The sequence below is a fragment of the Balearica regulorum genome, chromosome 2 (assembly GCF_011004875.1).
Source record: "Balearica regulorum gibbericeps isolate bBalReg1 chromosome 2, bBalReg1.pri, whole genome shotgun sequence".
Classification (NCBI taxonomy): Eukaryota; Metazoa; Chordata; class Aves; order Gruiformes; family Gruidae; genus Balearica; species Balearica regulorum.
Genome location: NC_046185.1, coordinates 85,940,223 through 85,955,469, shown reverse-complemented (window position 1 = coordinate 85,955,469; position 15,247 = coordinate 85,940,223). Strand labels below are relative to the sequence as shown.

Genomic DNA, 15,247 nt, shown 5'->3' with positions numbered 1-15,247 from the left:
ACATGTTTCACTGTTAAATTTACCACTGACTCTGTCTGGCTTTCAGCAAGAAGTTTCTTTATATCTTTCTCTCTTACTTTTCTCCATCTTCTAAATGGGTATGGTCCACTTACATCCTTAATATCCTGAAGATGTAAACAGTGGCTAAGTAATAAATACTGATTTTCTGCATTTCATTGTGGAAAACAGAATTCAGGTTTAATCATTGGAAGTGTTTTCCACAGACTCCATGAAAAGTGATCTGAGAAAGTCTGCATCTTTAATTACAGGTACAACTTCACATTACAGGTACAATTTCAAATTCCTTAATTTATGCTCTGATAAACATAATCATGTTGACTGATTCCTTACTCTATGAAAAGTAATGGATCCAAGTTTGATTTCTCCTTAGTACAAATCTGAAATAAACAGAAGTCGAGGGCTTTTAGAAATCACAATACTGGGATCAAAACAGTTTATGACAGCTCATGTGCACTGGTGATGACAACAAACATAAAGAGTATTCCTTAACATTTTTCTCCTAAAAATCATTTATAGGTAACCCACTACTAACCAGCAAAGTCAACGTTATAATAAATGTCCTAGATGTCAACGAGTTTCCTCCTGAAATTTCAGTTCCATATGAGACATCTGTATGTGAAAATGCCAAACCAGGACAGGTATTTCAAATTTGTAATGCTTACTATTTTGGTTTTTCTTTCCTTATTACTCATAGCAATAGAAATTTCTGGGTTTGAAAATGACATCATGATTAGAATTCTTTTACAAATAAAATGTCTGTGTTGGAAATACTCACCTTTTGAAATTCTGTTTGTTGACCTTTATGGTCTATTTATGGTCTATTTATTTTTATTATCCCTGATTATATGGGCCTGAGCCACTCTTTACTTTGCATTTAATAGCTATGACAGGAGAAATAATCCCTTCCTTAAAGACACTTAAATATAAGGGTAAAACTGCAGTGAGTAAATGGAGTAGGATGGATTACACCCATTTCTGTGTCCTATTCTGAGAAAAAGAACCCACAACCCCAAAGACAGTCCTCCTGAAAGCATGTTTTTATAAGCAGTTTCAAATATATACATAGCATGCAAAACCTATTTCAGATTCAGGATATCACCTTATATCATGAGTGATGCCAGTATTATTAGAGCTGGCCCCAGAAGCTGTTGGCACATGCTCCTTCTGCACAGAATTTGTGCAATTAAACACAGTTCCGCAAAGCACCAAGGCTGACCATCGAACATATTAACAGCTAATACTGTTTCTAAGACTTCACTTGTAACTTCAACTATTCAACTTTGAAAGTTACTGCCAGCTGTGGAAGGAATGTATTCAGCCTGCTGTGTAATTAGTGACTTCTCTTTATATGTATGTTATACATAATCAGTCCATGTGATTTTTATTGCCTTTATTACAGATTTGTCCATGACTTCATATGATATTCCTATCTCATCTTTTTTTTTTTTTTTTAAATGTGTTTCAACTAAATACCATACAACACAATTTAACTTCTAGTTTATTGGATACCTTTAGTTAGTACCTTATCCAGGCACTAACAGTAGAAATAGCAACCTTTTACAGGGAAGACCGAGATAAGCACTGAGCTGTCAAAAATTTTAAATATTTAGACCTTCGTTACATAAAAAAAAAATGCCTTCCTTTTTAAAAGATCAGTGGCAATTCTACTAGGAAACATTTTATCTGCGCTATGCTTACCTGAAATCTAGTAGACAGGACTCTGGGAGCCAAAAGTTCCTTCACACCTAGATGGTGCAGATCTTTCAACCCTCTCTACTTCATTTCAAGCTGTAAAATTAAGGTGCAGTTTTGTGAAGTACTACAACATGTACCACTCATAACAGTGATAGTAAAAGTAGCAGACAAAGTAAACTGTCTTTAAGTAATCACTCACCTGAAAACAATCACTAGTATTTTAATACCAAAAAAAAAAAAAAAAAATTAAATACTTCTGCTATGAATATACGGTAAATCTTTCTGATTTCCTTCAGATATGTCAAAGCAAGAACTTCTGAGACATCATGAGTCCTCTGGAGGCTATAGTATTCAGACTTCTTGCGTCCACTGTCCAATATATTAGAGGAATGAGTAATGCAGCAGGATTTCACTTTTGTTGTTTCACTTGATGTTCACTTTGCACTTCTACAAAACTGCTTCTTTTAGAAGAATGAACTGACTTCAGAATTAATCTTAATCTGGTTTCAGGTGATACAGACTGTCACTGCAGCAGACAAAGATTTGTCACCAGCTGGGCAAAGGTTTTCCTTCAGACTGTCAGCTGAAGCGTCCAACAAACCAAATTTCACAGTCCATGACTACAGAAGTAAGTTGCTTACCCGTATCTCTCTTTCAGAGCAGCAGGCTGTGATTGTAATGACAAATATGATTACTTTGTTTTACAGTCGTGTCTACAGACTAACTTTTTTATTTGACATTTCTAATTGTTAAACCATCTAGGACATATATTAATAAAAATTGAGGTCTTGCAACTTTTCTTATTTTTAGGGGACAGGAATTGTCAGAACACCAAAGGCTGAGATTTCCCTACAGGCCTGCAAAAACACTGCTACCTGTTTTATTTTCTTCCTTTTATCATTCAGTATCTCAGGAAGAACTCATATGCCAATGCAGGTATACCTTTAAACAAGGCACTGTTGCTGCCTTGTTTAAACACTATAACTTTGCTAACTGTTTTCAAAGTACTCAGCTATTGTGCTTTCTGGAGGATGCATAGTCCTGCAGAAGAATTAGTTCTAAATATGGACAGTGTTGCTGCAGTATAACATCCCACAACATCCTTAATAATTTGTAGATTTATATAATTAACATTTCTGATTTTTTCCTGCAATTTTTGTCATAACTGATCATCTCTTTTATTTTTTTTTTTCACTCGAATGCTTTTGATAAGGGGCAAAGAATAACCCAAGGTGAAAAAACATCTTTTTTTCTATTGTAAACATCTTCAAGCATGTAGTCTTGTGAACAGACACAGGTAAAACACCATAATAAACTGCAGTAAATTTTCACCACTAATTACTTTAATCAAATCAGGAAAAATATTTAACAATGAGTTTATCAGCTATTAGGTGATCTTTAAAGAACTGTGATATGATAAGCTTTTCATAAAAAAGGGTTTACTCTGCAAAGAAAGAACACCTAAAGCCATCCAATAAAGTTCAGTAGCATTCCTTTCCATATTTAACTATGCAGGTTATAAGTATTACTTTTAAGTATATAATTCCTATTTTTTTAAGAAAATATTAATTATATTCATAATTTTTAATTTAAATTTGAGATGATATTGAGTATGATGTAAAGGTTCCTTACTTGAGAATTAAGTAACCCAAGACCCCAAAAAGGCTAGAAATGGATAATACACAGAATGAAAATAATTGCAGAGGCCGCTTATTTAGCCTTTTTTAAAACCATTTAAGTATATGACTCACATTACTTTTTAAAGCCATACACTTTTGTCAATGTTAGGTGATACAAAATTAAAGCCAACAAAATAAGCACAACTATTAATCATGAAGACATTTATCATAAAGAAAGTTCAGGAAGAAATAAATTTCAAACAGCAGAAAAATAAACTGTGCTTATTTTCTCTTCTTACATAGCTCCTCTGTGAAGATGCCTAGACAAAAATTATTTATTCCCAAACTTATTGTGACTTTTATCTTAGTATGTCATACATAGCTAAAAACATTTTACAGATGAGCGAGGTATTTCACTGAATGATTTGTAAATAAAGCAGCGGAGTGGCAGATCTCGGTGCACAGAGGGTTTTCCTGAGAGAAGGAAAGGCCAGGGCAGCGGAGAGACCTGCCAGGAGCCGGCAGCTCTCGCAGGAGCTGCTGACAAGGCCTGGGCATTCCCAGAGCAATGGCGGCCGGGCCAACGCCTATAAAAAGCACCGTAGGGAGCACAAACACCTGGAGCACCGCGAACAGAGCGTGGAGCATCAGCCAGGGTGTGGCATGGCAGTTGGTGCGGGAAGGTGTGCAGGGAGGGCCTAGTCCCCATACCAGCTCAAGAGGTGACTTCCATTGGTACTTATAACCCTCTGGGAAGGAGGTTAGCTATAGTATCCACCCAGCAGAAAGCTGTGTCCTCTGCACTCGCCAGAATGGATGTGGCAACCCCGACAGAGCTCCCACGAAAACCTGCAGCCCCCCAGGTCTCAGGCTGCAGGGAGTGCCAGAGCCTGTCACAACTACAGGCTCGGTGGAGAATGGCTCGAAAGCAGCCCCGAGGAGGAGGAGTTGGGGGTGTTGGTGGATGAGAAGCTCAACACAAGCCAGCAGTGTGTGCCTGCAGCCCAGAAAGCCAACCGTGTCCTGGGCTGCATCAAAAGAGGTGTGACCAGCAGGTCGAGGGAGGTGATCCTGCCCCTCTACTCCGCTCTTGTGAGACCCCACCTGGAGTACTGCGTCCAGCTCTGGGGCCCCCAACATAAGGACATGGAGCTGTTGGAGCAAGTCCAGAGGAGGGCCACAAAGATAATCAGAAGGCTGGAGCACCTCTCCTATGAGGACAGGCTGAGAGAGTTGGGGTTGTTCAGCCTGGAGAAGAGAAGGCTCTGGGGAGACCTTCTAGCAGCCTTCCAGTACCTGAAGGGGCCTACAGGAAAGCTGGAGAGGGACTGTTTACAGGGGCATGTAGTGATAGAACAAGGGGTAATGGCTTTAAACTTGAAGAGGGTAGATTTAGATTAGATATAAGGGTAAAAATCTTCATTATGAGGGTGGTGAGGCACTGGAACAGGTTGCCCAGAGAGGTTGTGGATGCCCCCTCCCTGGAAGTGTTCAAGGCCAGGTTGGATGGGGCTTTGGGCAATGTGGTCTAGTGGAGGGTGTCCCTGCCCATGGCAGGGAGGTTGGAACTAGATGATTTTTACTACACTTAGTAAAAAAGAAGAAAAAAGAACACTATTTACATAAGGAAGACAGAAAAAAAAAAGCTTTTGTGGAATATATTCGAACTATAAAAGACTTTTTAATTTTTTATGATGTTACAGAACCATTAGAAAAATCTGTCCAAACAGAAACTCTGTACAATATTTTCTGTATCTTCTGCCTTTTGTTTGCCAAAAAGGTGGAAGGTCTGCTCTGTGCATAATTTAGAGGTATAATAACATAACCTTATGTTCACTACAGAAAACTTTTAAAACATAAATACCATTATCTTTTGAGTTATCAATTATGTTAGTACGAAGCAGGTACTTTGTGAAAGGAATTTGATTTTTTTTTTTTTTTGAGGAAACAATCTTGTTCACTGTGTTACAACTAACACTTTTAAATGTAAAGTCATTGTTTCACATTCACCCCGCAGCAGGGTTGTTGGAACTAGATGATCTTTAAGGTCCCTTCCAACCCAAACCATTCTATGATTCTATGATTTTTAAACACACCACTGCTGTTCTATACAGCTATAAGCCATGGGTGGTGTGATATTGCAGCAGGTGTAATACGTTTGTAGTGGACTCAAGAGAATAAACTTTTCCAAGTTCCATAATTCCTCAGAATATAGCTTAATGAGGACAATAGTAACACAGAAGTTCAAGGTTGCCATTTGGAGTCTTTATAAAAATAAATACAGGGAAATGTTATGTTTCTAGACTATGCCTTCAGCAACGCTGAGACCGATCCACCAACTTTGAATAGAAGTGAGAGGCCTTGGTAGAGCTGGAGTGCTTCCAGCTGAACCGCCCACCTTCCTCTTTGCACTTTGCTGGCCCCTGCTCCCTAGAGGGCTGCTTCCCTGTTGAGCACACTCAGTTGCTCATGTAAGAGTGAGAATTTTCCTTCTCTCCAGACTGTCACGCACATCCTGAAAATAAATTTATTGCCAACAGACTGAAGAACCAGAAGCTGTCTCAGCCTCAGACTGCAGCTCCAAGCTGCTCTGTGCAGAGTTCAAACACATGCCTGTGTCCATATTTTCAAAAGGACCTTGAACAATTGAAAGGGGTCGTAGAAGAGCAACAAAAATTGTTCAAAGTCAAAGGCATAAGAGATCGATCTGTTTGATTCTTCTCAAAGGAGAATGGAAAGTCATTTCGTTGCATTATAACATGTATTAAAGTGATCTTCAACATTGCAATTAGAAGAAGAAAAAAGAATAGAAATAATTCTATTAATAAGAATAGAAACAAGATTAAGCTGGATGACTTCAAATTAGATATAAAACTCTTTATACAGTGCAGATGATTAATCATAGAAAGAATAAGCTGAATATGGAAGTTGGTTTGATTCAAACAATTTTGAGACATTTTTCTTTTTCAAAACTAAATGTCACTGAACTTGATGTATCCATGTGCCATGTTTGAGTTTGATAAAAATAGGACTTCTGAAATAAACATTTTATCAGTCAAGTGCATTCTCAATGGTGGCTGATCATAATATATCTGATTTTGGATATTTAGGGTTCCTTCTTATTGTCCTTAATCAGAACTCCACACAAGTATTTGACTGTTGAATTCACAGCTCTTAATCCTTCTACCTAGTGACAAAATGCCAAGAAGGGATGAAAGTCATAACGCAGACAGCAAGTGGCCTCTTCTAAAGATATAGTAAAACACGTGAGAGAGATGGCAAAAGAGTGACTGCTGCAGGCTACCTTCATTCAGATCTGTCAGCTAATTAATTCCCTGTTAATTTCATTTTGGTTTTGCTTTCAATGTAATTCCTTTAATCTGCACATCATTTTCTTGCTACTCTGATTCACGAAAAGCAGCGATAACTGAATATCTACGGGGAAGAAATGATAAAATGTAACTTTTAGGAGTTCTGAATACATTCATGACTACTTGATGGCAAATGTGCTGATTATAAAGTACTCAGTTCATTTCTGTACTTATTTTTAATGGGACAGGAAAATTGAAGGGGTTTTGCATTTTGTCTAGGTGTATTACATTCAGTTCTAAAGGGAAATTAATTAATTAATTGAGACTTGATTCTAAATCCATGTGCAATCAAAGTCCTTTGGATAACACGCTTGGAATATAAGGAGATAAGGAGAAAATAAAAATTGAAAAGCCTTCCTAATCTTATACCTGTAATGCTGTTTTTAATTATTATTTATGTCTTTGAAATTTTAGATGTCATGTTAACAAGTTTACAAGAAATGGAATATTATTTAATGTTCTGCAAGTAATAGCTGTACCAGTCGGAATACAATACCTTCTGTAATGAAAAAAACAAGGCAATTACATAAAGCGTGTCATTCACTGAGTTTCAAAAATGGAATAGCTGCCTATTAGTAAAGGTGATACAAACTACAATGGTGAATTGAAGTACACAATAAAAATCCTGTAATGACTGTGTCATGTTTTACAGACAACACAGCTGGGATTGAAACCAGGAGAAATGGTTACAGCAGAAGGCAGCAAGAGCTGTACTTTCTTCCACTAGTAATAGAAGATAGCAGCTACCCTGTCCAGAGCAGCACAAACACAATGACTATCCGTGTTTGCAGATGTGATTCTGATGGTACCATCCTGTCCTGCAATGTGGAAGCAATCTTCTTACCAGTTGGCCTCAGCACAGGAGCCCTGATTGCAATCTTGTTGTGTATTGTTATACTTCTAGGTTAGTTCTCATGAAATCGTGTGAAGTGTATTACTCTGAATTAATTTGTGTTGTTACTAGCTTCATCTATTGTTTAACGAAAGCCATTGAAAATGTGTGGCAGTTTATAAGAACTTTTATGCTTCTATGGTTCTAGAAAAGCATCCTAAAGCCCTGACCATGACTGTGAATCTGCTAACACCTACATATTTCTTATTGCATGAAGAGAACCAGCTTTCAGTGGAATCCAAACCATATTTTTTTCTCTGAACCAGTTTTGTTCAAATACTTTTCTGAAGAATTAATATTTTTAGATTATTACTAAGGTAGACAAGTCCTACTGACAGTAACAGCAGTAAGGACTTAGTAAGGGCCTTTATTTAATTATTGACACCACCCCGAGCAAAAGGAAAATGAAGAAATGAGAGAGCAGAAAATTACTGTAATGTAGACTATGACTGGTGAGATCCATGTAAAACTTTACAGGAACATTTTAATTTCAGGCAGACATGGATTCTATAAGGTAGCAGTCAGTTGATCTACATAATATTTAAATATTGCCTTATTTATAACATGCCCAAAGCAGTCAATGCTCATATGCATCCTACTTATAATATAGCCTTAATGAACTGATAACAAAATAAAACCAACTTTGTAGCTTACACAGGCACAATGTGGGCTGCAGAATGCAGACTGATTCTTATAGATGCTGGCCTAAGCCTCTTCTTGATACTAGTGGGCTTCCTAGACCTCACCTTATGTAGGTCTAACGCATAGGCAAAAATAGCTGCAGACACAGAATATAACATATGGATACCTCTTTGCATTTGGATGATATAGTAATTTACCACTTAAGTAAATTAGTACAGGCTTACCTTCTGAGTAGCAGTGAGTAAAAGCCAGAATTTCTGTCCTGTGTAAAAAATTTATGTTGTGAGAAGAATGTTGTTTCAAATCAGAACGAGAATGGCAAATGGTCATACTTCCATGGAACAGGAATTGATAACAAATACATCAATTCTGAAGAATTTAAACCAAAACAAAACAACCTTAGGTCAGTTTTTCGGAAGCAAGAAGAATAGTGTCTCCTTTACCGCAATTCCTTTGGACTTCTTTTTTACTTTTAGGGGTTTCCTGGGTAAAAACAGCCAGGTGTGAACCTCAGCATAAAGAAATTCTATTATGAAAAAAGCTTTAACTTATATTCACAAGGAGAGATAAGTCAATTAGAGCTCTGTCTTAAGGCAAGACTCCCAGGATATCTAACCTCTCTGTTACAGAGCAAAGTGCCTAGAAGCACTAAACACCTACCTATAGCAAAGCCTTTCAAGTTTCCACCTTTGTGTCCAGTTACCTGGACAGTGTGAACTACTCTGCAGAGAGCTTGGTGCTCTTGGTACAGAGATCGTTTACAATGGCAGAGTATCTGGGGAAGTGGAAATACGTGAAATCTGAATTTCCCCCAAATTTGCTAGGTTATCATGGAGGCCTTCAACAGAACTATGTTTATGTTTCCCTAATGGTTTGTTGAAATAACTATAATTTTTATTTAAAAAAACCCAGCATATTCAATCAAAAATAATTATACCAAAGAACTCCTTACCAGATCTGCTTCTGATTGACGCTCTTGCATTATACAAAACTAATGAAGATATCTTAATTCCCACTTTGCACTGAACACCAGATTGAATTACTAAGATCATGTTTGGAAAAGAGGTTTTGGTCCTTTAATAACTCCCTTCATTCCAATCAGCCTGGCAATATTACTGAGAAAAACTAATGTATAAATAATGAGATCTCCAGTGCTGTGTGTAACCTAAGAGAATGGCATTTATCTTGCATCCAGACTTTCTCCCTACTATTCCATTGATCAATTTAAAAACTGCTTTTGGATTTTCATTTTTTGCTGTGAACCTGGCCTGACACAGAGTCATTAAAATTGTAGTTGAAGTCATTCTTGTCAAACTCATTTCTACACAAAAGACGGTCAAACATATTACCAGAATCAGGAGTTATTTTAGGCCACACAAGCCTGACCATGAATTTATAATGCTTGCAACTTTTGTACTCATTATTGTGTTACTTCAACAACAGCACATAGAACACTGTCATTTCTACCAAAGGCAGTTAAGGAATTAAAAATAACAAAAAGGCTAGTTTACTAGAAGCAGATTTTGCACTCAATGAAATATATCACCAAAGACAAACTAGTGAAAAAACCCCACAAGCTGATTACCATTGAGTTGCCATTTGGAATAAAACTAGTTTGTAACATCTTGTATTACATAGAATTGCAAAATCACAGTTGGAAGGCACGTCTGAAGATCATCTAGTCCAACCTCCCTGCTTACAGCAGGGTCAGTTAGGGCAGGTTGCTTAGGGACAAATCCAGTTGGGTTTTGACTATCTCCAAGGATGGATATACCACATCTTCTCTGGGCAACATGATCCAATGACTTGAGCACTCTGACAGTAAAGAAGCTTTTTTCTTTCATTTTAATGGAATTTTCTGCATTTCAATTTGTGCCCATTGCTTCTTGTCCTGTCACTGGACACCAGTGAGAAAAACCTGGCTCCATCTTCTTTACTTCCATCCATCAGGTATTTCTACACATTGATAAGATCCCCCCTGAGACTTCTCTTCTCCAGGCTGAAGAGTCCCAGCTCTCTCAGCCTCTCTTCATATGGCAGATGCACCAATCCCTTAGTCATCCTTGTGGCTCTGCACTGGACTCACTCCAGAAAGTCCATGTCTGTCTTGTACTGAGGAGCCCAAAACTGAACCCAGAAATCCAAGTGTGTCTGACCAGGGCTGAACAGAGGGGAATGATCACATCCCTAGCCCTGCTGACAACACTCTTCCGAGTGCAGCCCCAAATGCTGTTGACCTTCTTTGCCATAAGGGCACATTGCTGGCTCATGGTGAACTTGCTGTCCACCAGGACCCTAGGTCCTTCTCTATCAAGCTGCTTTCTGGCCAGTCAGCCAACAGCATTTATGGTATGTGGTTATTCCTCTCTATGTGCGGGACTTGGCATTTCCCTTTGTTGAACTTCATGGGGTTAGTGTTGGCCCATTCCCCCAGCCTGGTGAGGTCCCTTTGAATGATGGCACAACCCCTGTTGTGCACCTGCAAATTTGTTGAGGGTGCACTCAATACCATGATCCAGGCCATTTATGAAGATGTTAAACAAAACTTGTCCCAGTATCGACCCCTGGGGTACATTATTAGTGACTGTCCTCCTTCTGGTCTTTGGGCTGTTGATCACCATCTGTATTACAGCCTGGCAGTTTGGCCGCTTTTGCAACACTCCTCACTGTCTACTTGTCTAGTCCACGCTTTCTCAGTTTTTCTGAGAAGATCATTATGGGACACAGCATCAAAAACTTTGCTAAAGTTAGGATAAAAAATAATGCACTTTTCTCCCTTCATCCACCAGTCACCTCATTGTAGAAGGCTATCAGGTGAGTTAAGCAATTCACCTTTGTAAATCCATGCTGACTACTTCCTGTTCTTGATAGGTTTCAAAATGGTTTCCAGAACTATTTGCTCCGTCACTTTCCTCAGGATCAAGGTGAGGCTGACTGGCCCGTAGCTCCCTAGCTCATTCCTCTTGCCTTTCTTGAAGACAGGAGTGACACTCCTGTCACTCCCAGTCCCCATGACCTTTCAAAAAATATGGCAAGTGGCTTCACAATTACATCATCTCCCTCACCATTTGTATGTGCATCCTGCAAGTTCCCATGTCCTTGTGGGTGCCCAGTTTGTTTCAAGTGCTCCCTAAACTGACCCTCTTACACCAAAGATAAGTCTTTCTTGTTCCAGACTTTTCCTCTGGTCTCAGGGACCTGGGATTCCTGAAGGACAACCTTACCAATAAAGACAGAGGCAAAGAAGCCATTGAGTAGGTTGGCCTTCTCTGTGTCCTTTGTCAACAGGTCCCCTGCCCCATTCAGCAGTGGGCCAACATTTTCCTTACTTTTTCTTTTGCTGCTGTTGCACTTGTACAAGCCCTTCTTGTTGCCAGTCATGTCCTTTGTGAGATTCAACACCAGCTGGGCTTTGACTTTCCTAATTGCATCCCTGCATGTTCAGACGGTCCCTGTATATTCCTCCTGGCTCACCTGTCTCTGTTTTCATCTCTTATATGCCTCTTTTGTTATCTCTGCATTTAGTCAGGAGCTCCATATTCATCCATGCAGGCCTCCTGCTCTCTTTGCTTGATTTCCTGTTCATCAGGATGGACCACTGTTGACCTTGGAGGAGGTGACACTTGAAAATCAACCAGCTCTCCTGGATCCCTTTTCTCTCCAGAATTATATCACATGGGATGTTTCAAAGCAGATCCCTGAAGAGACCAAAATGTGGTCAGCTGAAGTAGTATTATTTTTTCTCAATTTCAAAGATTCCAATTTTTTTTTTCCTCTTTAATACTGTGGTGTGATGTTTTTTTTTTTTTCTCTGCAATGTGGAAATTTGGGGATTTTTCTCTATTTTGCTATGAAGACTTTTTTTAAAAAATCCCATCTCTTTGTCTCCCTGAACTAAAAAGCTGAAGTCCTGTCCAATTCTATTTGTTCGCAAAGCAGACCAGTAGGAAAATTATTTGTTACTTCCTTCAGCCACAGAGCAAGCACTAAGGAGTTAGACTCATACATCAAACAGCAAAAGATTTCTTATTGGTTAAAGCACTGCTATTTTTAAAAGAATATTAGGAGCACATCTTCTAAGGAAAAAAGTCCTTTTGATTGCGTGCCACTTGCAAAGGAAGATATAATGATATATCATCAGAGTACAAAATTATTTCTGTGCGTGTCTTAACTTCAGTTTTCTCTCGTTACAGTCATTGTGGTACTGTATGTAGCACTACGGAGGCAGAAGAAAAAGGACACCCTAATGACCTCTAAAGAAGACATCAGAGATAATGTTATCCATTATGATGATGAAGGAGGTGGAGAAGAGGACACCCAGGCTTTCGACATAGGTGCCCTGAGGAATCCCAAAGTGATTGAAGATAACAAAATACGCAGGGACATAAAACCAGACACCTTGCGTTTTCCACGTCAGAGACCACCAGTTGAAGATAACGCAGACATAAGAGATTTCATTAATCAAAGGCTGCAGGAAAATGATGTAGATCCAACTGCACCTCCTTATGACTCGTTGGCAACCTATGTTTATGAAGGAAATGGATCTGTTGCAGAGTCTCTCAGCTCTATAGACTCCCTTACTACAGAGGCAGACCAGGATTATGACTATCTGAGTGACTGGGGACCTCGCTTTAAGATCTTGGCAGACATGTTCGGAGAAGAAGAAAGTTATAACCCTGACAAAGTCACTTAAGTACAACTACAACAGTGAAATAAAAAGAAAAGTAAACCAACAACAAATTTAAAAGATAAACCTAAGCTTTACAATAGGACAGGATTCCTTTGATTATAAAAGACAGCAACTGTTTCTAGCAAGTTACTACATGTATCATACTGTCAGTTTTGGTTTGATCGGCGAAGGAAAGATAAATCCTGTAATATACACAGTTTTTTGTTGTTGTTATTTTGTTACTCTGGAATTACACTGAGACAAGCTCAGGCCTACAAGGTACAGTTTACTGACCTGACTTAGAAAGAAGATAGCTTTCTGGCATCACGGTGGAAGAGTGGTAGCTTTTTCGTAATTCCACTAAAGTGCCTATTGAAACTTTAATCATTTAAGTGGTAAAGCGTCTGCTGTGATGGTGTTACAAAACTGAATGGTAAATCGGTCAAGAACTTTAAGACAAGAAGCAATAGCAACATGCTGACTTCTTTTAGAACAAAAATGGAGATCACTTCCTGAAGTATATCTAATGACAAAAACTAAGTGGGGGTGTACGTTGTCTTTGGGGGTTGTTTGGTTTTTTTAAAAGAAGAAAACAATATGTCAAGATGTCATAGGTCTTCTTCCAAAATTTCACCGGAATTTTAAATTTAAAATGCTATTGCTCACTCTGAAGATGTAAAGCCCAAATTAAAAAGGAAAAGATCTTAGCATACATCAATGAATATTTAAAATGCTCATGCAAATATTACATTTTTCCAAAATAATAAAAAGATGAAAGCAGCTATTCCTTTATGTGAAGGAAATTTCCCTTGGCTCTCCCTCTTCTTTTAAAATGAGACTATTATTAGAACGTAAAATGGAAAGGGTTTTTTAAGAGTATTATTGTATTTTTAGTACCAAGACATTTTTTCCCTTGTAAGTATCACTAAAGTATATGTAAAGAACTCCATATCACTTTTCTTTGCAATTAGATTGTTACTCTGTAGGTACTATAGGCATACATATTATAGAGGTAGTTATTTTTCAACTGACCATCTGCTACAGTTCAGCATTATCATTGTATTTCGCTGTCAGACCCACATGAGACATTTTAGAGAATGGAAAGCTTATTAATTTGTTCTTGCCAAAATATTAACAGAGGCAGAATAAAAATATAAAACAGGATGTTTGTCCACACTTTATGTACATACACATGCATAAATGTAGCTGTGCGGGTAACAGAAGTATGGATATGTGCAAGGCATTATGCCACGGAAGATCTCCCGTAATACTCCTCCGACTTTTTCTGATGACCTAAGGCATAGGCATTTTGTATAGACAATGGTTTATGGCCCCTGAAGTGCATATATCCTTATATTCTCCTTCTAAAATCTCTGCAGTGCTATACAATCTGCTTGAGCTCTACTCATGATGAATGGCACCGGCAAGGTCAGCCTGAGTCTTTCACGAATCAGTCTTTCATTCTCCTCAGGTCTACAACTTTTTTTTGTACTGTTGAAGAATTAATAACTATCAGGTATACTTAGCTCACAAGTCTGATATTAACATACACAAAGTTCCCTTCACTCTGTTGGGGAAATGTAAAGGTATTTCAAAGTTGCATAAATTAATCTCCTAATGAAACTTCAAAAGGTGTATAGTTTAAATAAGTTTTGGATTGTTCGTTAAAATAGGACAGGGCTACGTTAAAAGCACCATTGGCATAGCTTCTACCAGCAGAGTGCTGAGGAAGAGACATAGCATATGGTAACAAGAAAAGTTTGTGATTTTTTTTCCTTATCAGCAAAGGTATCCTATGTTCCCTGAAAGACAAACTAAGCCAAAAAAAAGCTCTCTTCTCACAGGGCAGGGAAGCAGATGTAGTGGCGGGGCCCATTTGCCAGCATAGCAATTTTCATGTGGAAGGTATTGGGTTTAGTTTTTGCACAACTTGATACTACAGACTGGGCCTAAAACAGAGCTCTGGGGAAAAAAAAAGAAAATGCTACTTGTTACAACACAGGTTTGATTCATGCAAAATTCACACTTGTGAGGTACTTAGCAATGCTTCCTCATGTGGCACATGCATAGCAATGCTTCCTACCCTGCTGCCATAGCTAAAATAAACATCTGACACTGCTCGTTTACAGATGCGCAAATTCTGCTGTAGCCAAATTCTGCTCTTAGTAACTGTGTTAGTCCTTTACATGTATTCTACTAGTAAAGCCAACATAAGTGAGAGCAGGGTTTTGCTTTTTGACGTCACGTGGCATGCTTGCTCCTGGGAAAGCTGCATTTGTAATGGATACTGGGTGAACATTAGGTCTCCTGAATAGGGTGGCATTTGCTCTAAGCAGGA

At 38.5% G+C, this 15,247-nt stretch overlaps 1 protein-coding gene across 2 annotated transcripts in view; it reads left to right on the top strand.

The window, feature by feature from the left end:
* The window catches only part of CDH12 (cadherin 12), a 591,317-nt gene extending 577,638 nt beyond the window's left edge, over nucleotides 1-13,679 (top strand). For both annotated transcript variants that reach the window (XM_075744849.1, XM_075744850.1), the window contains 4 exons: nucleotides 538-659; nucleotides 2,227-2,344; nucleotides 7,359-7,610; nucleotides 12,434-13,679. In XM_075744849.1, the coding sequence (XP_075600964.1) occupies nucleotides 538-659; nucleotides 2,227-2,344; nucleotides 7,359-7,610; nucleotides 12,434-12,933 (992 nt within the window). In that variant the 3' untranslated portion in view covers nucleotides 12,934-13,679. The remainder of the gene's footprint in view (nucleotides 1-537; nucleotides 660-2,226; nucleotides 2,345-7,358; nucleotides 7,611-12,433) is intronic.
* Nucleotides 13,680-15,247: the final 1,568 nt, after the last annotated feature.